General features: G+C 38.5%; 1 protein-coding gene across 4 annotated transcripts in view; it reads left to right on the top strand.

Moving 5' to 3' along the window:
* Mid2 (midline 2) overlaps window positions 1-25,319 on the top strand; it is a 99,112-nt gene that overhangs the window by 8,284 nt on the left and 65,509 nt on the right. For all 4 annotated transcript variants that reach the window (XM_048335750.1, XM_048335749.1, XM_048335747.1 and 1 more), the window contains exons 2-3: window positions 6,305-7,020; window positions 20,656-20,751. In XM_048335750.1, the coding sequence (XP_048191707.1) occupies window positions 6,361-7,020; window positions 20,656-20,751 (756 nt within the window). In that variant the 5' untranslated portion in view covers window positions 6,305-6,360. The remainder of the gene's footprint in view (window positions 1-6,304; window positions 7,021-20,655; window positions 20,752-25,319) is intronic.

Below are 25,319 nucleotides of genomic sequence, written 5' to 3'. Positions count from 1 at the left end.
TTCCATACATCAGATTATGAATGCAGTGCTTCCTGGTGAATGTCACACCTTCCATCATGCCTGGCCCCCATTTTTCATTTCTTTTAATAGCCAAATAGTCTTCTTTTGTATAGACAAACCACATTTTGTTTATCTAGTTTATCAGTTTATAGACGGGTTGTTTCCCTTTTGGCAGCTACCAAGACTGCTGCTATGAACATTTATATGCAAGTTTTTGGATAAGCACATTTCAGTCCTTTTGGCTGTATATCTAGGAGTGGAATTGCTTGTTTATATGGTATTTCACATATACCATTTTGAGGAAGTGCCAACTATTTCCTGAAGCTGATGTACCATTTTACATTTCTACCAGCCTTGGATGAGAGTTTTAATTTCTCCACATCTTGGCTGATATGTGCTACTTCCTGGTGTTTGTTTGTTCACTTTGTTTTATTATAGCTAGCTGTGTTGTAGGAGTATGGCTAATGATGATATTGTGTGTATGTATGTGTGTATGTATGCTGGTCCTGGGGCTTGAACTCTGGGCCAGGGCACTGCCCCTGTGCTTTGTTGCTCAAGGTACTCTACTACTTGAGCCATAGCTCCATTCTGTGGTTTTCTGGTGGTTAATTGGAGATAAAAGTGTTAGACTTTTCTGCCTGGCTGGCTTCAAACTATGATCCTCACATCTCAGACTCATGAGTAGCTAGGATTACAGGCATGTGCCACCAGTGCCTGGCCAATGTTGGATATTTTTTTATGTGCTTAAAGATAGTTGTATATCTTTTTTTGAGAAATGTCTACTGAAATAATTTGTCTTTTATTGTCTTTTTATTAAAAAATTAAAAATTATCTTTAAGTAGTTGTACAAAGGGGTTCAATTCAACATGTCAAACTTTTTTCCTTGAGACAGGGTGTTGCTGGCTAGCCTCAGATTTGTGATTCTCTTGTCTCAGCCTCCCAAATGCTAGGATTACAGCTATGAATTGCCATGCCTTACTTATTTTGCCCATTTTAAATTGGGTTATTTGTCTTTTTCCCGTTGAGTTATGAATTCTGCACATTTCTAGCTACTCAGACCTTTTTCAGATAGGAATTACAAATCTTTTCTCTCTGTGAGTTGTCTTTGTTGATAGTGCAATTTGTAGCACTAAAGGTTATGTTTGATGAAATTCTATTTTTTCTTTCTTTTAAATATTTTATCTTTCCGTAGTTGTACAAAGGAGTTTCCATTCAACAAAGTAGTTTATGAATACAGTGCATCTTGATCCATGTTGTCCCTTTCAACATTCTCACTCACTTCCCAACCCGCCCCTTCCTTAACTTATCTTAATTTTAGGTTCTGTATTGAAATTTTTACCACTTAACAAAGCAGTTTATGTGTACAATGCATCTTGGCCTGTGTTACCACTTCAACACCTTCACCCCTTCACAATCCCTTCCCTTATATTTCTCACTTCTGTGGTATATACAATGAATTCTAGCCTGCATTTTCCCCCTCTTCTTCATTCTTGTACTCTTGGCCCAGACCTACCCTCTTGCCAAGTATCCATTTCCTGGTACTTATTTTGTCAGGCTGGTTGTTTATGTGTTTTTGGTGCTATCTAAGAAACTGTGCCTAATGTAAGTTTATGAAGATTCACACTTCTTTCTTTCCAAGTGTTTTATAGTTACAGCCCTTATGTTTAGATAATTGAGCCTTTTTGAATTGATAGTTTGAGAAAGCCTCACTGTGCAACTTCTTGCTATATATATAGTCAAGGGTTCCAATGAATTCTCAATTCTTCTGTCTCAGCTTCTCAAGTGCTGGGATTATAGGTATGAACCACTATGCCTGGCTTGAATTAAGTTTTATATGTTTTGTATGTGGAGATAAAATTGTTCAGCTGTATTTGTTGAGATTGTTCTTTCCCTATCGAACGATCTTGAAATCCTTGTCCAAAGTATGTTGACCATAAATATATGAGATTATTTCTGGTGGTTTAAGTTTTAATATTAGCTTTGCTACTCACAAACAAGTGTGACTCTGGACAAGTTACTTTTTGTCATGCTGGTACCTACCAGCCTAGGCTGCACAGCAAGACACTACCTAAAAAGCTTGTAGGTACTTTTTAGAAAATTGGACAAATGGTGAACTAAAACAGCAGTGCTACTCACTAGACACTATGTTGGAAATGAACTGCACAACTTGGGGGGAGGGGTGTCAGGAGGGAAAAAACTGGGAGAAAATGAGAGAGGGGTGACACTGTTCAAAAAGAAATTTACTCATGGGCTGGGAATATGGGCTAGTGGCAAGAGCACCTGCCTTATATACATGAAGCCCTGGGTTCGATTCCCCAGCACCACATATATAGAAAACGGCCAGAAGTGGCGCTGTGGCTCAAGTGGCAGAGTGCTAGCCTTGAGCAAAAAGAAGCCAGGGACAGTGCTCAGGCCCTGAGTCCAAGGCCCAGGACTGGCCAAAAAAAAAAAAAGAAATTTACTCATTACTTGACTTATGTAACTTTAATCTCTCTGTACATCACCTTTACAATAATGTTTTTGATGACAGTATTATAAAGGTGCTTAGATAATCATGGAAGCTGAGAAAACAGAGTATGCTTTAAAAGACAATGAAACATCAGGAGTAATCAGAACAAGGAGACCTCATAACTGAGAGATGAGTAAACAAATGTCAGAAGTTGGAAAAAAAAGTATTCAGCTCTCCCAAATTGGCTAAGGCAGTTACTGTATGTTAACAAAACAGAACATAATAGAAACAGTACAGAAAAATTGCTCACAATAAACAATAGACTGAAGTCATCTTATATTATTTTATATGGAGCTGAAATCAGTTGAATGGGTTACTTTAAAACACTTGTACTTACTTTTCTGTCAAAGATCCTTTTGAGAAAGCTATAGTGGACCCTTTCCCTATAGTCAACACATATAAAATTCATACCACATTCCAGAAGGTTCAGAAATCCCTTATTTTGACCTTACCTAAGGCAATCCTGATCCATAGCATGTTTTCCCATGCTTAATTTTATACCGAAGTTCAAGCATCACACTGACTTGGGGAACATTTTTTAGGCTTCAGGCAGAATTGAAGGGATTTTTTTCTCTATATAAAAGGATGCATATGACACCTTCCTAAAACAGTAGATCTATGGCACTCTTCTTGATTTTGTGTAGTTTTCAACACATAAACATGTCTTTCACCGATGCTTCTAAACAGCCCAGGTAGCTTCCACCACAGACATTGAAGAATGCAGACATGCAGCTCTGGAACAGATAGTAATAGACATGCAGTGTGAAGTGGAGATGTGCCTAGAGGGAAGGGATATGGTTCTGGAGGGGCTCAGAATGAGGTAGGCATATTCAGACAAAAATAGAAGTGGAAACATTGCTGCTTAGAAACCCTCTTGTAAATAGCCAAGATAACTTCACTGAAGAAGGTGAGGTGATTGAAATAAGGTGTAGAGGAAAGAACACAGGCACTAGAATTAGACTGACCTGTTCTCTGGGTATGTATGTAGCTGACTGATTTATTTATTGGCCCTGAGCTCCACTTTCCTAACTATACAATGAGCACAGAAATGATACCTGTTTCACAGGCTTTCTGAAAAAATGTAATGAAATGTGTGAAGTGTTTATCACAGTACTCAGAACATAGGAAATAGTGCTTCTTAATTGTGATCCAAGTAATCTCAGGATCTTGGTTCAAAGCCAGCCTGGGAAAAACGTCCATGATACTCTTATCTCTCCAATTAACCACCAAAGAATCAGAAATGTGATTCAGAATCACAAAGAATCAGAGCTGTGATGCAAATGGTAGAGTGCTAGCCGTGAATGAAAAGAGCTTAGCGATATCGCCTAGGCCCTGAGTTCAAGCCCCAGGCACAAAAAAAATGTTGATGCACCTGAGGAGCAGAATTAGCTACAGTTACATATATATGAAATAAAGTAGAATGTTCTAGAAGACACAGGTAGTTAAAATGATAAATGAGAGACTCCTAAGTTTCTAAGCTTAGGAGATAATATCCACCAGGTAAGGAAAGTTGAAAGTGTGATAGATTTATTTTTGTGGCGATAGTAGTGGTGCATAAGTTCAGTTATGGGCATGTTAAATTGGAGCACAGAAGGAAATAACTTGAAAGCAGTATTCCTGCCTTCAATGAAAGTTGTAATTTTCCTCTTTTAGACTTTTCCCTTTCAATTCTATGCGATACATTATATATAATGTTTTCACCTGTGCAGGTGAATGCTGATAGATGTTACATGCCCTTATAAATTGTAAAATAAACATTACATGACTCACTTTTTTAAAAAGTGGCTATACAAACCCTTGAATCTCCAAAATAAGAGTTGTGGCTTTATAATGAGATCCTTCCCTTTTATAGACAAATATTTGGTTTAGAAATGGCTTTTAGATTGTGCATCCATTGTACTTTGCATTGGATATAATTGTACTCCATCTTCATGCATCCCATAAAAAGGCTATCACTAATAAATGGTAATATCTGAACAAATACAAATACTACAGTCAAGCTTTCAAGTCCTGATGAGGGTTCCTAATGCCAATGAGATGATGAATAAAATCTACGCAGAATCAAAAGATGCCTTTCTCTTTTCTATAAATAGGATGAACATTCTCCATCAATGTTTCATATTTTTCTTAGTTAAGTCTAACTTACAATATTTATGTGTATGGATTTTAATTAATGGAAGGCTCATGGCAATAAGTATCTGCATGTTCAGCTCAGTCTTGTTTCTAAGTTTATCTGTTTTGAGAGGGTAAGTAGGGGCACAGAAAGGGTAGGACAAAAGGTGAACAAATACAGCAGTGGTCTTCACTAGACACTATGTTGAAAATGAAGTATATAACTTGTGAATGGGGACAGGACGGAAAAACTGGGAGAGAGCTAGGGAAGGAATGACACAGTTCAAAAAGAAATGTACTGATTACCCGATTTATGTAACTGTAATCCCTCTGCACATCACCATTATAATAATATATATCACCACAATAATAATGTATATAATAAGAAATTTTCATGGGTGAACAGGTTGACTGAGTGGTTAGTTTTCTTTTATCAGTTAGTGACTTTTACTTTCTTGTTTTATTTATTTATTTATTTATTTATTTATTTATTTATTTATTTATTTATTTATTTATTGCTTGCCAGTCCTGGGGCTTGGACTCAGGGCCTGAGCACTGACCCTGGCTTCTTTTTGCTCAAGGATGGCACTGTACCACTTGAATCACAGCACCACTTCTGGCCTTTTCTGTTTCAGTGGTGCTGAGGAATCGAACCCAGGGCTTTGTGCATGCAAGGCGTACTCTACCACTAAGCCACATTCCCAGCCCATGTCTTTATGCACACTAAAATGAATGTTACCAGATCAGTAAAGTTCTAGGTTCTTGCCCTGCTAAACTCTATGTAGAACTTGACTTGTGTCTTGTTGTACCTTACAAAGTATGAAAAGGTACATAACTTATCAAGTTCAGCAGGCAATTAATAATGACACCAAGCTGAAGCCACAAGGTAATACATGACTTCATCATTGATCAAAGTATTGTTGAGTAAATAAAAAAAAGTTGAAATTATTCCCCATTCAGCTCAATGAGATGAAAAGTTTTCTGAAGGTGAGGGAAGAAAGTGAAGGTGAAAACTATCATCTTTTGTCTCTAGTAACTCAGTTTACTAGAAATGAGATGGAACTGAAATTTCCACATGTGGTAATAGGAAGTAATTTAAGTTCACACTCTGAAGAAGAACTTATTATCTTGCACAGAGAACTGCATTTTTCTAAGCTCTCTCTCTTTTTTATGCAGACTTTCAGAATGGAATAATTTCAGGAAGTAGTGAGTTAGTTTGAAATATAGCCTTGTATTCCTTCTACTGTATGTGAAATAGGAGCAGCCCTTATATCTTGCCTTGAAGTGAAATAGAGAAAAGTGTTGGACAATGGAGATTGAGAATTTTTCAGGGCCTCCATCTCATCACAATCCAGAAGAAGGGATGCCAGTGGAGAATATGTGAAAGAATGATCCATACCAATGCCTAGGGCTGCAATAGTACTGTTAATCAGGAAACTAGGATTCAGAGGTGGCCGCTCCATTCTATTTATTAGTGCAGGAAAATAAACTAAAACATTTGTCAAAAACAAGGTTTGAAGGGGGAAGAAAGGCTTCCTGATTAATACCCAAATCTCTTTTCTATTCCTCTAGCATCCCTAGGGAGTCCAGCATATATGGCCTTCATTGGTTAGAGTACAATTAATGCTATATCCACTTTTCCTTTGAAAATGCTTAATGACTCTTGCTTTGTATTCCTTGCAGGTGAAAGCCCAGCCTCTGTGGTTCTTAATGCCTCAGCAGGATTATTTTCACTAAAGATGGAAACACTGGAGTCTGAATTGACCTGTCCAATCTGCCTTGAGTTGTTTGAAGACCCCCTTCTGCTCCCTTGTGCTCATAGTTTGTGCTTCAGCTGTGCCCATCGCATCTTGGTCTCAAGCTGCAGCTCTGGTGAATCCATTGAACCTATTACTGCTTTCCAGTGTCCTACATGCCGGTATGTTATCTCGTTGAACCACCGGGGCTTGGATGGCCTCAAGAGGAATGTGACCTTGCAGAACATTATTGATCGCTTCCAGAAGGCTTCGGTTAGTGGGCCCAATTCACCAAGTGAGAGCCGTCGGGAGAGGACTTATAGGCCCAGTTCCACCATGTCTAGTGAGCGAATTGCTTGCCAATTCTGTGAGCAGGACCCACCAAGGGATGCTGTGAAAACGTGCATCACCTGTGAGGTCTCCTATTGTGACCGTTGCCTGCGGGCCACTCACCCTAACAAGAAACCTTTCACCAGCCATCGCCTGGTGGAACCAGTGCCAGACACACATCTCCGAGGGATCACCTGCCTGGATCATGAGAATGAGAAAGTGAACATGTACTGTGTATCTGATGACCAGTTGATCTGTGCCTTATGCAAACTGGTGGGTCGTCACCGAGACCATCAGGTCGCCTCCCTGAATGACCGATTTGAGAAACTGAAGGTAAGAATTCTGGGGACTGTCTCTCATATAACTGACTCAATGCAATATGTAATTATATAGTTAGCAAGTTCCCTAATAAAATGGGTCACGAGTGAGTTAACATCAAAGTATTCTTGTGAGGCATGATCTGCTCACCAGAAGCTCTTGTTAGGATCCATCTCATTTGTTGTATAAACTTGCTTTCATTCATACATTTCGGGTGGATTCTGGGGGTGCTGGCAAATGACCAGATCCACTGGAATTCCATTCAGAGAAGCACCAGCCTTTCTCCTGTCAGTGACATCTTACACATTATCTTTTCTATTATCATTTCACCTCTTCCTTTAAGTACGTTAATACCTGTGTAGGTGTACTGCAATTAGCATAGGTGATGGTTTGCATATGCTTGGGTGTGTCACTGTGTAGGTGTGGGTGGAGGTGTCTGAGTGTATTTTTGCAGATGAGATTTTTGTGGAGGACATTAGTGTATGTTTGTGTTTGCATAGTCAGTACAGTAAAGAAACAAAAGTTTTGCATTGGTCATTACAGTTTGCTATTAAGCACTTAACTCAGGGCGAATCTAAGCCTGCTTTAAAAAAGAAACTTCAGTGCATTGCAGTATTGGGAGTTATAGTAGAATACCTGAAATAAAAATTTAAACTGAGGTAATAAATTCACCCAGTATCAAATTTTGTGCTCAAGTTGACTATTGTTGGATTCCAGGCTGAAGAACTTGTCTATAAGCCTCACCTTGAAGGTTCATTTTTCTCACTTATTTTCGTTGGGCAGCTTTCTAAAGTTGTTGTGGCATAATAATATTCTTTCTATTTTTTAGCATGTTAATTGTACAAAGGGGCTTTATTATAATATTTCTATATGTTGTACCATATAATATTTATGTTCAAGTCAAAATGACTAGTTTTAAGGTCTCCCTATCTCACATTGGTGTCAGATCTACCAAACTGTTTTATTCTCATTGCCTAATTTCCCTTAAGATGGAAGCCATTTAACAAAGATTCCAGAAAAAATAAAATGTTGAAATGAATACTAAGATTACCACTCCCAAATAGGATCTGTGCACCTAAGCCAAGCTAGAAGATACAGATAATGTGGAAGGAGAGGAAAAAAAGGGAGTGGAGATTTTCTTTCTTCCGGATTCTGAAAAATTTATTTGAACTCATGTAAAAATGTTGGTGGTAAGGGTAGCTGAACTCAGAATAGGATACATTTTTCTTCTGTAGGTAATATTGAGAATAGTCACACTGACATTTTATGCTTCTTTTGACAACTATTAATATGTAAAGTACATAAAAGTCAATGTTTATAGGCCCAAGGTGACCCACTCATTTTTATCAAGGCTGAAGAGGGGAATAATCTCTTTGACCTCAATTCTTAGAATCAAATTTGTTAGGCCTTAGATCTGGTCTAGTCAAATGGGGTTTGATAGGTTATTTTGTTAAAGTCACAGAATTGCTTGGAGAAAAATGTAACAGAAATTCAGACTCTAGATGTTGACCATCCTTTCTCCTGTAGCCCGCTATCAGTTCGTTTTGGACCTATGTTTATCCCATGAAATGCAATTTAAAACTTTTCTTTCTGCTCCAGCAACTGCATATTTTATTGGTTGTAGTTGAATGATCAGAAACATCAAAAAATGAAATATTATATAGATTTACAGCTACACGATGGCAAAAGATGAGGGGTGGGGTTGCAGGAAGAGTAAAGGACATGGACAGGATGGAACAATCTGCCAAATATTTGCAGGTGTTAGGACTATAATAAGGCATTAGCCTTGAGAAATATTCCAAACAGAAATCTCTGTATCCATATGTACTGTCAAGATAACAAAAATACTGGATAGAGTGAGCCTGTATCTACAGAACACCAGCTCTTTGAAAACATGAAAACACTGGATGATTGATTAGACATTTGGCATCATGCAGCTATAGCCGTCATCTCCAGAGATGGGAAGAACAGAAAATTATTTTATCAAAAGATACTTTAGTTTGCAGCTAAGCAGCAATTTTTGGAGGAAAAAGGCCAGATTTTTAAATAGTTTCCCTTTAATTTTTAAGGAAATGTGCAGAAAATTCTGATTATAACTTAAATGGAAACTTTTTCACTCATATTCGGATGGAGAGTAGAAACATATGAATCACTTCCAAATGTGTGGTTTGTTATATCGTCTGGAACATCTTGGACAGAAAGGACAAAGAGATTCTGTGTGTGTGTGTGTGTGTGTGTGTGTGTGTGTACATGTGCACATTTGTGAAGGAGTGGTCACTTTGGTATGGTGTCCTTTGCATTAATTTTAAATTAGAAAAGCATTTAAGACTCTCTTCATATACCTGAGTCTTTTCTAAGGAGAAAGAAGATTGCTGAGTAGCAGAAGCTGTGTGTGTGTGTGTGTGTGTGTGTGTTGTGTGTGTGTGTGTGTGTGTGTGGTGTGTGTGTAACTGTGTGAGTACCCCTAAGCAATATATCTATATATTTATATCAAGGGTGTTAACTCTGGTCTGTATCTGAGGTGGTACTTATTTCTATTTCTATGTTTATTTTTTCACTCTTGAATTTCATTTTTTTAAAAATTTTATTGTAAGGGTGATGTACAGAGATGTTACAGTTACATAAGTAAGGTAATGAGTTCATTTTCTTATTTTCTCCCATCCACCCGCCCCCTACCAACTCCTCTCCCCATTCATTTCCAACATAGTGTCAAGTGAGTATCACTAAATTGTCTTTTAGGAACTAACCTCTCTGATTAGGATTAGGATTTACATGTTCAACAAAGAGTAAACAAATATAGGTGAAAAGTCAGAATAACTAGAAGTTATGTTGTCTCCTTAACACATATTCAAAAGAGATGAGAGTGTTTAATCTTATTTAATTTTTTAGTCTACCTATTGGGTTGAGATATAAGAAACTCATCCTTCAATAAACTACCACTGGTCAATTAATTATTTGATTTAAAAGGATACTGGTGTTCCTGTACCATAAGGCCTGAGTAATTATTTGTTCTATTATTACTCTTTTTCTCTGTATGTGTGTATATATAGTCACAATATATGCCACATTTCTGTAACCGCTTCACATTCCAGAATTTTCAGAATCACATGAATTTTTCCTCTTCTAAAAGACTAATGTTATTGTATTAATAAACACTGGCTTCATAGACATATCAACTTTCTGAGGCTCTGTATTGCTGATAGACTTCAACTTAATGTTCTAAATCTGTACAACTTAATTTCTGTGATGTTCATTTTGTTTTCCCTTACTGCTCTCAAATATGGTACTTTCATCTACACCAGTGAGTCTCCTGACTGCTAAACATTCCATTCACTTTTTTTTTTTTTTTTTGCCAGTCCTGGGCCTTGGACTCAGGGCCTGAGCACTGTCCCTGGCTTCTTCCCGCTCAAGGCTAGCACTCTGCCACTTGAGCCACAGCGCCGCTTCTGGCCGTTTTCTGCATATGTGGTGCTGGGGAATCGAACCTAGGGCCTCGTGTATCCGAGGCAGGCACTCTTGCCACTAGGCTATATCCCCAGCCCTCCTCCATTCACTTTTTTTTTTTTTTTTTGGCCAGTCCTGGGCCTTGGACTCAGGGCCTGAGCACTGTCCCTGGCTTCTTCCCGCTCAAGGCTAGCGCTCTGCCACTTGAGCCACAGCGCCGCTTCTGGCCGTTTTCTGTATATGTGGTGCTGGGGAATCGAACCTAGGGCCTCGTGTATCCGAGGCAGGCACTCTTGCCACTAGGCTATATCCCCAGCCCTCCTCCATTCACTTTTAAATTTTGTTATTTTATGCCGGTCCTGGGGCTTGAACTTGGGGTCTGAGCACTGTCCCTGAGCTTTTTTGTTCAAGGCTAGTGCTTCACCACTTGAGCCACAGCTCCACTTCTGGCTTCTTGCTGGTTAATTGGAGATAAAAAGTCTCATAGACTTTCCTGCCCAGGCCAGCTTTGAACTGTGATCCTCAGATCTCAGCCTCCTTAGTAGTTAGGAGTACAGTTGTGAGCCATTGGAGCCTAGCTTTCACTTTCACTATTGCTCCTCATTTGGCCTACTTAGAAATTCTATCTATTCTTTAATGCTCAATTGAAACTCCACAAGTCCACTTAAACACACCATAAGTGTATCATGTGTCCTGTAGAGCAGACACTCCTTATCCCTTCCCTTACCTATCCCCCTCCCCTCTCCTCCCCTATTTTTTCTATGTCTGACTGTTCTCTCTCTCTCTCTCTCTCTCTCTCTCTATCCATCCATCCATCCATCCATGTATGTATGTATGTATGTATGTATGTATGTATGTATGTATGTATGCATGCATGCATGTATGTATGTATGTATGTATGTATGTATCTATCTATCTATCTATCTATCTATCTATCTATCTATCTATCTATCTTCCTAAGCTCTAGCACACCTAGTATATATTTAAGAAAAATCAAAATAAATAAAGTTGTCATGGTTGTGGGGATTTTTTTTTGGGGGGGGGGGATTCCAGGGTTGGAACTCAGAGCCTTGTAGTTTATAGGAAAGTATACAACCATGCTCTTAGACCTTTTGCTTTTTCAGACAGGGTCTTGTGCTTTTTGCTAGGGTGAATTTCAGACCTTGATCCTCCTCCCTATGACTCTCACTATAAGTGTACACCACCACATAGGCTGGGTTTTTTTTGAGACAGGGTTTCATTCTTTAGTTCAGGTTGTCCTGGAACTCACTATGTAGCCCAGGTTTCCCTCAACCACAAGATCATCCTTTGTTCACCTTCTGCTTGCTGGGGTTACAGGCCTACACTACCACACCTAGCTTTGTAATACTATTGCAGGAAATACATTAGTGTCTGTAGCTTGCTTTGGTTCTCATTTTAGTAGATATAAATCAGACTTGCCATTATGAACACTTTAGAAGTCTGAAAAATGCCTCCTGTGAACTACTGACAATTTTCAAAACCAGAATGTTAGCAAAAGTATGGCATGTCTTTAATTTTAAGTGCCTATTCATTCTGATTGCGAGATTTTCCAACTCTCTAACCCTATGGTGACATCTGTATAAATCATATGTGATTATTACAATTTTCTTTGAGAGTTATGCCCTCACATTTCCATGCCGATAGCCTGCCAAAAATATAGCTGATGAAAATCAGTGGGAATAGAGGGATTTCCTGAAAGGAATAAACAAGTACATTTTCTTTTTCTCATTACATTTCCATGAATTCATTACTACAATAATTATTAAAGGAAGTTACATTTACATATCAGGGATTTTGTTGTTGTAAAAGATTACCTGGAACTAGAGTAGCTTTTGTCATGGGAAAGCAAAATAAATGGTGTATGCACACACACATGCACACACATACACAAAGAGATATTGAGACCAAGGGAGCTAAAGGTTGACAAAGAACAAGAGATATGAGGCTTGGAGAATGTTCAAAGGAAAGCTTTGACAAGAGTAAAGGTTCAAAAATATGATATTCTAGAATCTTATCACAGTTGATTACTTGTCCTTCCTACTCAGCCATTCTGTCTTCCATTCTCCCATTCTCACTCAGCTGCCACCTTCTCCCAGTCATTTGTATACTCACTCACTTGTCACCCACTTCTGTTGGCTAAGACAGGTACTCTCTTAATTATGTACCAGTGATTATTTGACTATTTCTAAACCAATAGGAATATGAAGGAAGAAAGACCTAGTTGCTTGGGGAACAGAGGTAGGAGAATCACGAATTTATACTACCTAGGAAAAAGTCCACTGGACCCTATCTTAGAAGCAAAATATGAAAACAAATGACTGGAGGTGTGACTCAAGAGAGATACAGTGATTATCTAGGGTGAGGGACGATTGGAGTTCAATCCTCAGTACTGTGCCACCCCCCCCCCAATTAAAAACAAAGAATAAGAGAAACATCTTTAGAGTCAGGCCATGGTTTTTCACACTTGTAATTCCAGCACTATGGAAAATGAGGCACGAGTTAGGGGCTAGCCTCAAACAAATAGCTGTTTAATGACATCTTGACTGGTGTTAGGGAGAGAGAGAGACAGAGAGAGAGAGATTTTTGTGAGAGATGGGGTTGCAAGAGGATATATTTGCATACAAATGTATCATATATAAGCATGTCCATTCTTGTATGAATCAATGGCCAAGAAGGACTCTGTGATATACATATCAGTGTGCCCATAAATGTGTGTCTCTGTATGTGAGATGAGAAAATAGGTGTGCAACCTACTAAGTTAGTTAGGATGAGGCTGTATGTGTAAGGCAAACTTTCTGCGTGTACCCTGGGTGGGGGGTAGTTCCCCAGGAGAACTTACCCTAAGGTTAGGCTAGAGATAACTCTAATAAATGAGCCTGATTATATATATTTATAATAAAAGTCTTTACTGGAGGCCAGGTGGATTTCTATAGGTGAAGGAACAGAAAAACATGTTTTTTGACTCTTTCTCATTTTGGTCCTGAGTCATAGTAGCTAAATATAACAAGAGCAAAATATTTGAATCCAGATTTGTACACTCTGAGGGGTGGAGATTATTGTGGTAGACATGGGTGGATAGGAGTGGGACCAATAGCTATTTGTTGATCAGTTTCTCAGCTAAACTGGCCTTCAGGTCATAGTCATGAAGTCATTAGTGCTTGTATAGCTGCCTTCTCTGCTCAGGACTCGATCCCTATTACATATATGTATAACCCTATGCATGGCTCCTGTCTGTTGGAGGGAGGTGAAACACATTTTATTTATTCTCTACTCAGACTGTTTTCTAAAGTTTATTTGAATCTCCATTTTCCAGGATTCCTGTTGATTTTTTCTGGTATTGTACTTAGTATTATAGAACCCTGTATTGAAAGATGTTTTCTGTTACTACTTTGGTTTGAGAGCATGTTTAACAAGCAGATAGTCTCATTATCTGTGTTCATATCTTTCTGGGTGTAGGTTGTTTTTTTCCCAAGTCTCATCAACATCTAAAAGGGGTAAAGATCATTTGTTTGACAACAGTCTGCAAAATGTTGATTCATGTTGTTCTTGGTTGATGAAAATCCTGTCTGTTATTCTTGGGCAAAAAAGTAGTACAGAAATATAATACAGATGAGGAAAGATTAAGGAAACAAGAATTATTGAACACAAACAGTGACATTTAAGGGGGGAAACGTGATAATGGCTCTCACGTTCATGGAAGTTGTTATAATGGAGTAATGCCTTATTCTTTGTCTACCCTGAAGCTAGAACAGCCAATAAGTTCAACATCAGTTTAGGGATTCATCTATTCATTCATTTAAGAAGCAGCAAACACTCTGTTTACAGTTTATGTTGAACATTGTGATAGGAGCAGGGGCCACAGTAAACCAGACACAGTCTTTGCCATGATGCATTTTGACTTAAAACGGGAGACAGACAAGTAATTACTGATTTAGTATGGTTAGCACTATGGCAGAAATTTGCATAGAATTCTCTGAAGCACAGAAGCAAAGGGTGTCATCGAGCTCAAAACCAAAGACTCATGGATGAACTTGTCGGAGAAATGTCAATTAGAGAGTCCATGAAGAAAGAATTGGCAGGACTTAAGAATGAATGTAGTGGTTATGGATGATGCTTTGACTTTACATTTGTGATCATTGTGATTATGAGTCATTCATTAATTCATTCATCATTTATTAAATACCTATTATATGCCAGGAAAGATGTTTGGGTTACTATGTAAAACACAGCATAGTCTCAGATCTGGTGGAGTTCTCAGCTTGGTATCAGGAGATAGAAAACTAAGGACACAATTATAAGACAGAATAAGCACAGAAAATTGTGAAAGAACATAGGAGGGATGGTAGAAGATACTGTAGGTGGATTTGTGCAAACCCCAGTCAGAGGATATCTATCTATCAGTGGAGTCACAGAAGGGGGAAGGTTCTAAACAGGAGAGAATTGTGTTCAAACATGTAGAAGGAGAGAAGTATAGAAGGAACTGAAATTCAGGCCTTTCCAGGGGCTCCAAAATCAGGGCTAGAGAAATTACTTGGAATACCTTCAGCCCTGAGGCAAAGCTGTGCAGTAATGAGCTGAGGTAAGGTCAACTTAGTAGATTGAGCCTCACAGAGCACCATGGACTAGAAATTAGGGAGAGAATATGAAAGACAAAGAAGAGGATATACATGAAAGGATGGCACTGAAGATGAACAGTAGAATATTACCCAATGCCTCCAGGAAAATTAACTTCTGGATGGGTGTAATCAAAATAAACACACTGGAATTAGATTTTCTTTCTTGAGGTCCAAATAATAACTCACCAAGTAAAGCTGGAGGTTTGCTTGTGGCATATGCATCTAAAGTGGAGGTGGGGGGGGGGCTGGGGATATGGCCTAGTGGCAAGAGTGCTTGCCTTGTATACATGAGGCCCTGGGTTCGATTCCCCAGCACCATATATACAGAAAATGGCCAGAAGTGGTGCTGTGGCTCAAGTGGCAGAGTGCTAGCCTTGAGCAAAAAGAAACCAGGGACAGTGCTCAGGCCCTGAGTTCAAGGCCCAGGACTGGCCAAAAAAAAAAAAAAGTGAAGGTAGAGGGGATGTGTGATTGTTTCGGTAGCACTGTGGTGATGGGAAGGTTGGATCTTTCCTCAAAGGCTGTAGAGACCTCTGAAATGTAGGGGATGACAACTTGTTTCATTTTGTCTGAGGATCTAGGAATTTTCTTACACGCCTCAAGTAGAGTAGACCTATGCAATATACATCTAGTGTATCACCCGCATCTCATTCTGGGATGTAGCTCGAGTCTATACAACAGCAAATAAATGTTTGGGGAATGAATAAACTCTGGCATAAGGGTGTGGGCTTCAGTTTGTGAACCAGATGGTGTGTTCTGTTGTTGAAAGGCCATATGTAATTGATACATAAAGTGACAGACTGAAGCAAAAGCAAAGTAAGTGTTTAAGACAGGCAGTTAAGAAAGAAGGTAGAATGTGACCTCTGCCACCTCCCTCCCCCCCCCCCCCCAAAGATTCTGACTTCTGCCTTTTGGAAGACTGAAGGATGTCAGTGTGTAGATTGTATGTCAATAAACAAAATACCAAAGAAGAGGAAGTGGGATCACTGGCTCAGATTGTTTTTAAAGACGAAGTTATCTTCTATCAATTGGGATGACTCATGAATGAGTTCTTCTTTCTTCTTCATGTTTCTCTCCCACCCGCTACCCCAAGATTCAATTGCCACATTAAAACCCAAGATTGAATCTTGCCTAGGTTTAGATAATGTTCCCCTTGTACTTTTTGGAAAGCAGGAGAGAATACAGACATTTGATGACAATACTAGATGTTTCAATAGAACAAACAGAAAGGCTGCATCCTGTTTTCAGCTTTAAGACTTAGTGTCAGGTCAGTGTGTGTGTGTGTGTGTGTGTGTGTGTGTGTGTGTGTGTGTGTGTGTGTACTTGCATGGGAATGCATCTGCCTTTCAAGAACATGCAAAGTGGAGATTATAGAGTCCAGCTCATGCCATAAGAATAATGAAGAGCTGTTTTAACATACAGCTAGATTTCTTAAGAGAGCCAATAATAAAAGTTACCAGAAATAACCTAGGTCTAGAGAAGGGGGAGAAAATAGCAGCAATTATTTCAGAGGGTTAGAGAGGCCATTTATTTTTTTAAATGGGATGCTGTCTGGAAGAAGAATGGCCTGTTCCTAGCTTCTCAGATAACAAACCATGCTCATCCCTTGGAATGATAACTACAGAGCACAAAAAGGCTGAGTCTATATGACATGGACAAAATGGAACTTGGTAAAAATGGAATCAGTGTAGACTGCCAATTTAGCTAATGCAGGCCTTCTAATATCTCAATTAGGAAAAGACAGCCAAATTTTCCCCTCATTTTGTGTTGTTTAGATACAAGCACATTTGGTGTGCTTGCTAGAATGGTGCTATGTGAAGGTGAACAAGTTCTCACAGTATCCTAAGCTAAAATGGCTTCTCTAGGCCTCACAAAAGGGAAGTAGAAAAGGACCCAGAGGTTACCTCCTGCAGCAGGAAATGGGAGCTTCATCCTGCTCACCCTGACAATCTCCTGTCCTCATTTCCTCTCAGCAGATATCTCCATTCCAATCTCTCTGCCACTTTGGCTAGCTTGCTGTCACAGTTTAGCTGTTTTGAGAAAGTTGTACTAACCAGGTTTGGATAGAGGGAACCCAGTCATTAACTAGACTGCACAAGAAAAGAGCAAAACAAATTCCTTAAAAGTGAATAACATGTTTATTTTGTCATAAAAGATTTTACACAAATGTACACACAACACACACAGACACATACACACACACATCTTATGTTTACTTAGCCACTGTATAGACAAGATAATTACTTGACCAAATCAAGTTATTCAAACCTAGCGTGGCCCAGAAATTTTAGTTCTGAATGATTTGCCAGTGCCAGGCATGATAAGGAATGGGTGGGAAAAATAGACTGCATAATTGCTTCAATTCTGCTTCCCTTTGCATATGTTCATTATTGCGAATCAATTCCAATTTGAGATGAGACTTTAATTCCTTGTAAGTGAATAGGAAGTGAGTAAGTAAATGTTCGGTGTTTTCCTCAAATTATGTCTCATAATGTAAGAAAACAGTGGCAAAAAGCCATCAACAGATGGTGTTTTCATTAGCCAAAGATATATTTTTCAAAGCATTTTCATATTAATGAAGCAAGGTTGAAATTAGAGTCATCTTGTCAGTTCTAGTTCTGTGTTGTTAAAATGTGCTGGCAGTCTGAAAATTGCTAGGAGGCCACAGCAAACTAACCATTTGCCATAAATTTGTGATGGTAACCCAATGCTCATAGTCTAACCAGACCCCCAAGTTATGTGTTCAGTCCTAACTTTTGTATTCAGTAGATTTATAAAAGCCATGAGTTTCAGTTCAGAGCCTTAAATGAGGAATACACAGCAGGGATCTTAGTCCTGCTATGCACATGAATAATTCATGAAATATCAATTTCAGGACCAGTGTTGCAACAGGTCGCATGTACTTGTTAAGAACATCCTCCCTGTGGAATCCCATATTTGAATGGAAACACATTGCAGTTGGAAACAAAAATTTTCAATATTGTTTCAGCTCTGAGTTCATCAATCTACATTCTGTACCTAATATGTCCATATAGTCATTTTGTGATACATGGAATTTTATTGACCTTGAATTTCCTCTGCTAGAGGGAATCATTGACTGTTTGGGTCTATTACTAATTCTCATTCTCATTCTCCAACTTAAGCTAGAGTATTTGATCAAACTCAATTCTGTCATAGTCACCTATGGAGAGGAGCCATATTTTCCACTCCTGGCATACTCTTAAACCCTGTATGATTTGGCATCTGTTTCTAAAACCATACTGGAATTCCTTTTTCAAAGATTATTTGTGCCCTCCAGTTACCAAATTCAGATCCCTTTTATCTACACTCACTGGTATTCTCTGCATATTTCAGTGGCAAATCCTTTCTTGAAACATGTCTCGTGATCATCCTCTTAGATTGGTCCAGACCTATATTAGAACCTTGAGTATTGCAGCCTCCATTTTTCCAGTATCTGTCTCTAGGTTTTCCTGTTTCATTTTGCCATACATGCTGCTGCTAGGGTAATGCCCTAAATGTAGGTATAATTATTTCGTTCCCTTGTTTGACAGCTTTTGCTAAGCCCCCATTACAAAAAAAGTTACATATCCAAAGCCCTCATAACAGAGCTTTGATCCACATTTTTAGCCTGTCCCCACCAGTACTAGTACTCTTCTCAAGCTGAGCTAAACTACCATTCCTTGAACATGCTTCATATTTTATTAATATTTTTGAGACAGAGTCTTTCTCTGTTACGCAGGCCAGCTTCAAATTTATGGGCTTAAGCAATTCTCCTAACTTAGTCTTCCAAGTACCAGGACTACAGGCTGGAATACCTTGCCATCTTCCATCACTGCCTATTGAAATTCCTTCTCTTCTATGTGTAGTCACTACTGCACCCTGAACAAAGTAGATGCTCATTAAAAATTTTGTTGCATTGAATCTCTTAAGATTCTCATTCCTTTCTTCTCTTACATCAATTTAGCTTAGAGATGAAGCTGAAATTATTATTGTCCTTTTTCATTCCTTCCCATTGTATTTGCTAGGGAGACCACCAATTGAGATAGTCATAAGATTAAAGAAATCAGAGAGGTAGGCACCAGTGGCTTATGCCTGTAATTCTTAGCTACTCGGAAGGCTGAGACCTGAGGAACACAGTTGAGAGTCAGCCTATACAAGAGATTCTGTGATTTTCTTAATTCCAATTGAACAGCAAAAAGTTGGAAATGAAATTAGGCCTCTAGTGGTAGAATGACAACTTGCGCAAAAAAGGTAAGGGACAACTCCCAGGCCCTGAGTTCATGTCCTTGTATACCTGCACAAAAACAAGTAAGTAAGATAAAGAAATCAGGGGAGATACCCCCAAGCTGAGAAAAATGAAATAAATAGTGAAAAATTATTCCAATGGAAATAAAGCCAAGAAGTGAAGCAAGAGTTAAGCTGGTCCTCAGAATCCAGTTTAAGAACAAGTGAAATCAGATTAGTCCATCTTGAAATATATACATCTATGTGAATGTGAATAGATCCTGTGGAATATAATCATGGGAACAGTGCCAAGGTTATTAGGAAGCTACATCTACTTAGTAGACAGGAAAAAGAAAAGAGCATTAGTCCCCTCTATTTTTCTCTGTCCCCTTACTCCCCAGTAACTTTCCAATCTTCTTCCAAATGTATGAACTTTGAGCAACTACAAATTATAGGAACTATGGAGATAGGAATGAAACGATGAAGGGAAGGAATACTTAAATAAGGGCCAGGATGTTGGTATAAGACATTTGAAGCAAAGTTTGTAGGGTGTTGGGACCGTGAGAAAATAATTGAAGTAGCCTACTAATAAATACATAACGTTCTTCACAAAAGGGGCATAAAACCCCACCAGAATAACTAAGTTAAAATAAGGGACTGGAGACATGGACTCCATTCCTAGCCTTGCTGCATATTAGTTATATGACTATAAATCACTTAAACTTCACTCTGAAATTCAGTTCTCTCACCAGTCAAATGATAATCTCTCTCCTTCATGAGATGGTTAGAATTATTAAGTAGTATGTATAGAACTACAATGGCAGAGTGTCTGGCAAACAATAATCATCCTATAAATCATACTTTTCCTACTCAGCTGTAAAAGAGATGACAATGCCTGTGTTTATGTGCTATAAGATTTCCTGAAGGGAAAAAAAAGAGATTTGACAATGGAGTAACTTTAGAAAGTCAAAATTAATATAATATTCTAAAAACTTTGCTTTAATGTCAATACATTTTTATATCCACCTACAAAGTCATGAATATCATCTTTCCCTAAATAATGACAGTCTAGAACAGAGGTACATCATGATTAAGTACTACCTAGAACAGAGCTTGATTCAGAGTAGGTGTTTTGTGAGTCTTTGTAATTTTGGTCTAATGGGCTGGGGTGGGGTTAGTGATAGAGCACTCCCCTAACAGTTGTAAATCTCTAGGATCTATACCCAGCTCTGAAAAACAAAGTATCTAATGACTGACTGATCATAACATTGGCTCTCAAGCTCATTTTTTGTCCTTTCCCCCCCCCCCCCGTTTCCTGCTGGGTTCACACCCTCTACGATGACAGCAAACTCTGGAGATGAACCTCACCAACCTGGTTAAGCGCAACAGTGAACTAGAAAATCAAATGGCCAAACTAATACAGATCTGCCAGCAAGTTGAGGTAGGTAACAGGAACCTTCGCAATTCTCTGGGGGGACTTGGGTTTAGTCATAGTGTAGTTTCTAGACATTTGGAGTGATGCATAGTTCTACAAAGTCTCATTTCTTTTTGATGCCTTTTATAAGTATTGGTATTTATGATATTTATAATTTTTTTAAAAACTATGTAGTGGTGCTAGGTTGGGAGACAACAGTCTGAAGGACACTCCCTTCTTTCCAAACAGCAGGCAGTAGGAGAATCAGAAAAGATATGTGATTTTTCCTTCCTCAAACTGGAAATGATCATTCCTTAAAGAGATTACTGGTGTGTCATAGGCAAGTTGTAAACCCTGTGTCCTTTGTCTAGGTTAAGGTTAATTCAGTGTTATGTTTCTTTAGTAACAATATAATCAGGACTGCTTTTTCTCTTCCTAGCCTCTTTTTTCCTCCTCCTATCTTCATCTGGTCCTAGCTAGAGCTTCTTACCTGGTACTTATCACCTTTCCACTATTGTCATCAACGAGTCATATCTGCTAAAGTTGTCTGTGAATTATAAACTGCTCATACAAGTGAAAAATTTTAAAGAAATTGCTACCAATGTTGAGTTTAGAATACAGATTAGATGAGGAATTGAACTCTGTCTCTGGGCATAATAAAAGAAAGATGTTATTCCCTTTCCTCAAGAACATGCATGAAACATTAGACCAATCTGTTTAGTTTTGTGTTGATTTCATGGAAGAACTAATTGTAAGATCTAAAGTCTAAATAGGATTAGAGAACACATTGCAGAATTCCTAATGGATGTGCATGTTTCTAATGTTTCTAATATTTCTAATTCTATTTACAGCCTGATAGTATCGTTCCAGTATTACTTTGGTGACAGATAAATGTAATACTTTGAGTTTATTCTGCTTATTTTGCTTTACTTTTAAATCTGTATTTATTTATTTTTGGTAGTACTTGGGCCTAGATCTCAAGACCCTGAGCTTTCAAGGCAAGCACTCTACAACTTGAGCCATACTTCCAACCCTTGAGTTTATTTTGTTTTAAATGGTAAAATAAATTTATTGTAATCCGTGTTGGTGATTCCTATTAAAGTACTTTGTAGAGTCTTCTATGAATAACTGTATTCTTCCCTCCCTCACTTTCCACCTCCTTCCTTCTCTCTCTCCTTCCTTCATTCCTTCCTTCCTTCAAGCTGTACTGGGGTTTAAAGGCCTTGAGCATACTAGGCAAGTGCTCTACCAGCTCTACCACTTGATCCACAGCTTAACCCTTTTTTTGCTGTAGTTTGGTTTTCAGATAGGATCTTGCATTTCTGCCCAGGCTTCATTCCTTTTCCTTCTACTTCCCAAGTGGATTATAGATGTGTACCACTACACCCCGCTTGTTTGTTGACATAGGGGTCTTGCTAACTTATTGCCCAGACTGGCCTGGAACCAGGATCCTCCTATCTTTGTCTCCTAAGTAGCTGGGACTGTAGGCATGATTCTTCATACCCAGTCCTTATTTGGACTTGCTGAAGTCTATGTTTCTTCCAATATGATAAATATATCTTAGCAATATAATCCCTGATTGTGCACTAAGTTTGCCAGACAGATTGGTTCTCTATATAGAGTACATAAAGTACTAATTCTGTGTCAGTTGGCAGAATGGGTGGGTGTTGGGAACAGGCATAAGGAATCTAAAGGAAGAACAATAGAATGTAAGCTGGAAAAGTGAGTTCTTAACCTACTCCTTCTATTAACTGGTTGTATGAATGTAAAGTAACTTAGCTTCTTAGCTTTTATAACCTTACCCATAAAATGAGGAGTTGGACCGACTCTATGACCTTCTATGACTTTCCAGATTTTATAGGTCACAATTCTGTGAATTGTTATTTTCTGCATTCTGTTCTTTTTCTCCATTGTCTGTCTCATCCTTTCCAAAAGAGGAGGAACAAAATAGGAAGTATTTCTGAGTGGTTTTCAGCTCATCAGAATCTCTCATGTTCCATTCTATCAAAGATTCTGATTAGGCTCTTAAATTACAATATAAGAAATCCACACTAGTAAAGGGACAAGGGAGTATTGTAAGCAGGACACTAGATAAGGGATCCCTAGGTTTAGAATTTGCATGATTGAAGGTAAAGTAACAGCTAAAAGAGAATAAAATATGGCTAGAAATTTAACAGTCACCTTCCTTATTCTAATCAAAAAGACTATTAAGTATGAAGCAAGCTAGAGTTAAATAGCAAATTTAACATTTTGATTTGTATCATTTGTTAATATTAAAGTCTCTTTTTCCCCCAACTCCTGGGAAGCTTACAGCCCTGTCCAGCCTCACCTTAACATAGCCCTGTTCCAGCCTTTCGGAACCCATCTTAGCAACCAATCCTTTATGTTCTGTTCATGTGGTAGGAATTAGTCTCATCAAACAGTTCATCATCATGTTAGTAGAGGACTTGCTCTGGCCTTTTGAGTAACAGGTGATGTTTTAACAGTGCCTTTCTGAAGGTATCTTTCCTTCCTGGGCCTTAAGGAGGTGACACCAATGCTGTCACATGTAAGGAAATAAGAAGAAAGAATAGCCTCATGAGAGCCAACAAAATAGAAGAGCCCTTAGGATTGCTTGTTAAATCCTGTCATGTAAGCCACTGTCTTCTCTGGCCACACAATAGATCAGTGTTTACTAATACCTCTTTATGCATGGCATTATGTCAGAATTTTTTTTAACGGCGTGAGCACAGTATCTACTCTTTGGGGGCTTACACAATGAAAAAGTCCACTGCAATGTGGATATACTTATGTAGGAAATAGAGACAATAGAATAAATATATGAAATGAGAACTGAAAAAGAATAGTGAGATAATATAATAATGTTGACCACAAAAGTGTATTTTGGGAGTTAACTTCATAGTGTATTTAGTTTAGGATTCTGTCCTTGACAGGGACCCTTCAAGATGGTTTTTGGAAGACAATGGCTGCCCTTTATGACATCTTCCCTTCTGAAAGGTTAGAGATGTGCCTTCCCTTAACTTCCCCTTAATCATAGGGTGAATCCAGCCTGCTTATTATACTCATTCAACACACAGCCTATGTGTCCAAAAGGCTTCAGGACAAGCCTAGAATTATAAATGCAGTTTAAGAAGATGATTAACATTTCATAAATGATTACAAATACTTTATAAAATGAAATAAATAGTATACTGTTAATCATGAGAGCCAGACACTGAATGATGATTTGGATTTTTCTCTAATCCAGGTTTAGGTGTTTAGGGAATGGCTATATTCACAGTGTAAACCAGGCATTTCACTTTGGGTGGGGATGAAAGATACCAGCTAAGGCACTTCTGAGAAAACTGGAATAGGCTGATTTCCTGCCAAACCTGTTTCCCTTCCTTATTGTCTGTGAATGTTTTTGTCACAGATTGACTTTTCATAAAGAGGCCATGAATACTGCCTCCCCATTTTAGTTCTTTCTCCCTGTTCTCTATTCTCCTCAGAAAGTAAACAAAGCTGCAGTCTTCCTATTATTACAGAAATTGAGATTAAGTTCACCATAGATTTATTAGCTGAATTGTAGTTTATTATAGTTGCTGCTCCACTTTCAGAATTCAGTAAATAGACAGTTGGAAATAATTTCTTTTGTGGCTGGAGAGCATGGGAAGGAGGTAAGAGGCAGACCCGAGACTCCCTTTAATCTGGTTAAGGAAGGGCACACTTCGACCTTGCTATTCTTGCCACTTGATCTCTATATATAGTTCTTTGTCCTGGCTCATCAGGCATCCTTTGTTTATATTTCCAAAGGAAATCTCTGTATAATGCATATCTAAGGGAAAATGCATACCAATGGATAGATACTTCCTTTTGGTTTCCAAGATTCCTCAGTTTTGTGAATAGTAAGCATTCCTGAAAATTTGCCAGGAGGAAAATAGTTAAATACTTAGTAATCAGTTGGTCAACAATATTTCTGGAGCATACAGTATGTACCCAGTATGTTGCACAATTTCAGATCTACAAAAGAAGCATGTGGTTGATGGTCTCTAGAAGCCTAATGGTCTATTTAAGGACAGCACAGCCTCTAGGGAGAAAATAGAATGTTTATAAAGCAGCATGCAGAATAGGGATTACTAATGAATGGAATGTAGCCCTTTCCAATTTTTCTCATTTAGTTTTTTTCTTAGCTTTTTCAGTCTTGAGCACAGAAAAGCATTTTTCTGAATATCTGGTGTGCTGCTTTCATTTTCTCCTCCCCAGAACTTCTGCAATACAATGATTAATCTATCCCCAAATCTCCCTAGGCAGGTCAATATCGTTCTGGCTTTTCTGAAGCTTTTTAAGGAGCTGGCACTGGTCTTCAACATTAGGACAAGGGTGAGACTGGGAGAGGGGAAAAAGAAGGGAGTAGGGAACAAGGAGAGGTGAGAGAGGAGAGAGATTGAAATTAGAAAAATAGCTTCCTTTGGTTTGGGAAATTTATTCTTTCTGTCTTGCCACTAAGGCTTATTATCTTCAATCATTTTTCAAAGTCTTTGTAGATTTCTATCTTAAAAAAAAATTTAAGGGCTGGGAATGTGGCTTAGTAGTAGTAGAGTGCTTGCCTAGCATGC

The sequence above is a fragment of the Perognathus longimembris genome, chromosome 28 (assembly GCF_023159225.1).
Source record: "Perognathus longimembris pacificus isolate PPM17 chromosome 28, ASM2315922v1, whole genome shotgun sequence".
Classification (NCBI taxonomy): domain Eukaryota; kingdom Metazoa; phylum Chordata; class Mammalia; order Rodentia; family Heteromyidae; genus Perognathus; species Perognathus longimembris.
This window is presented reverse-complemented; position numbering and strand designations above follow the sequence as displayed.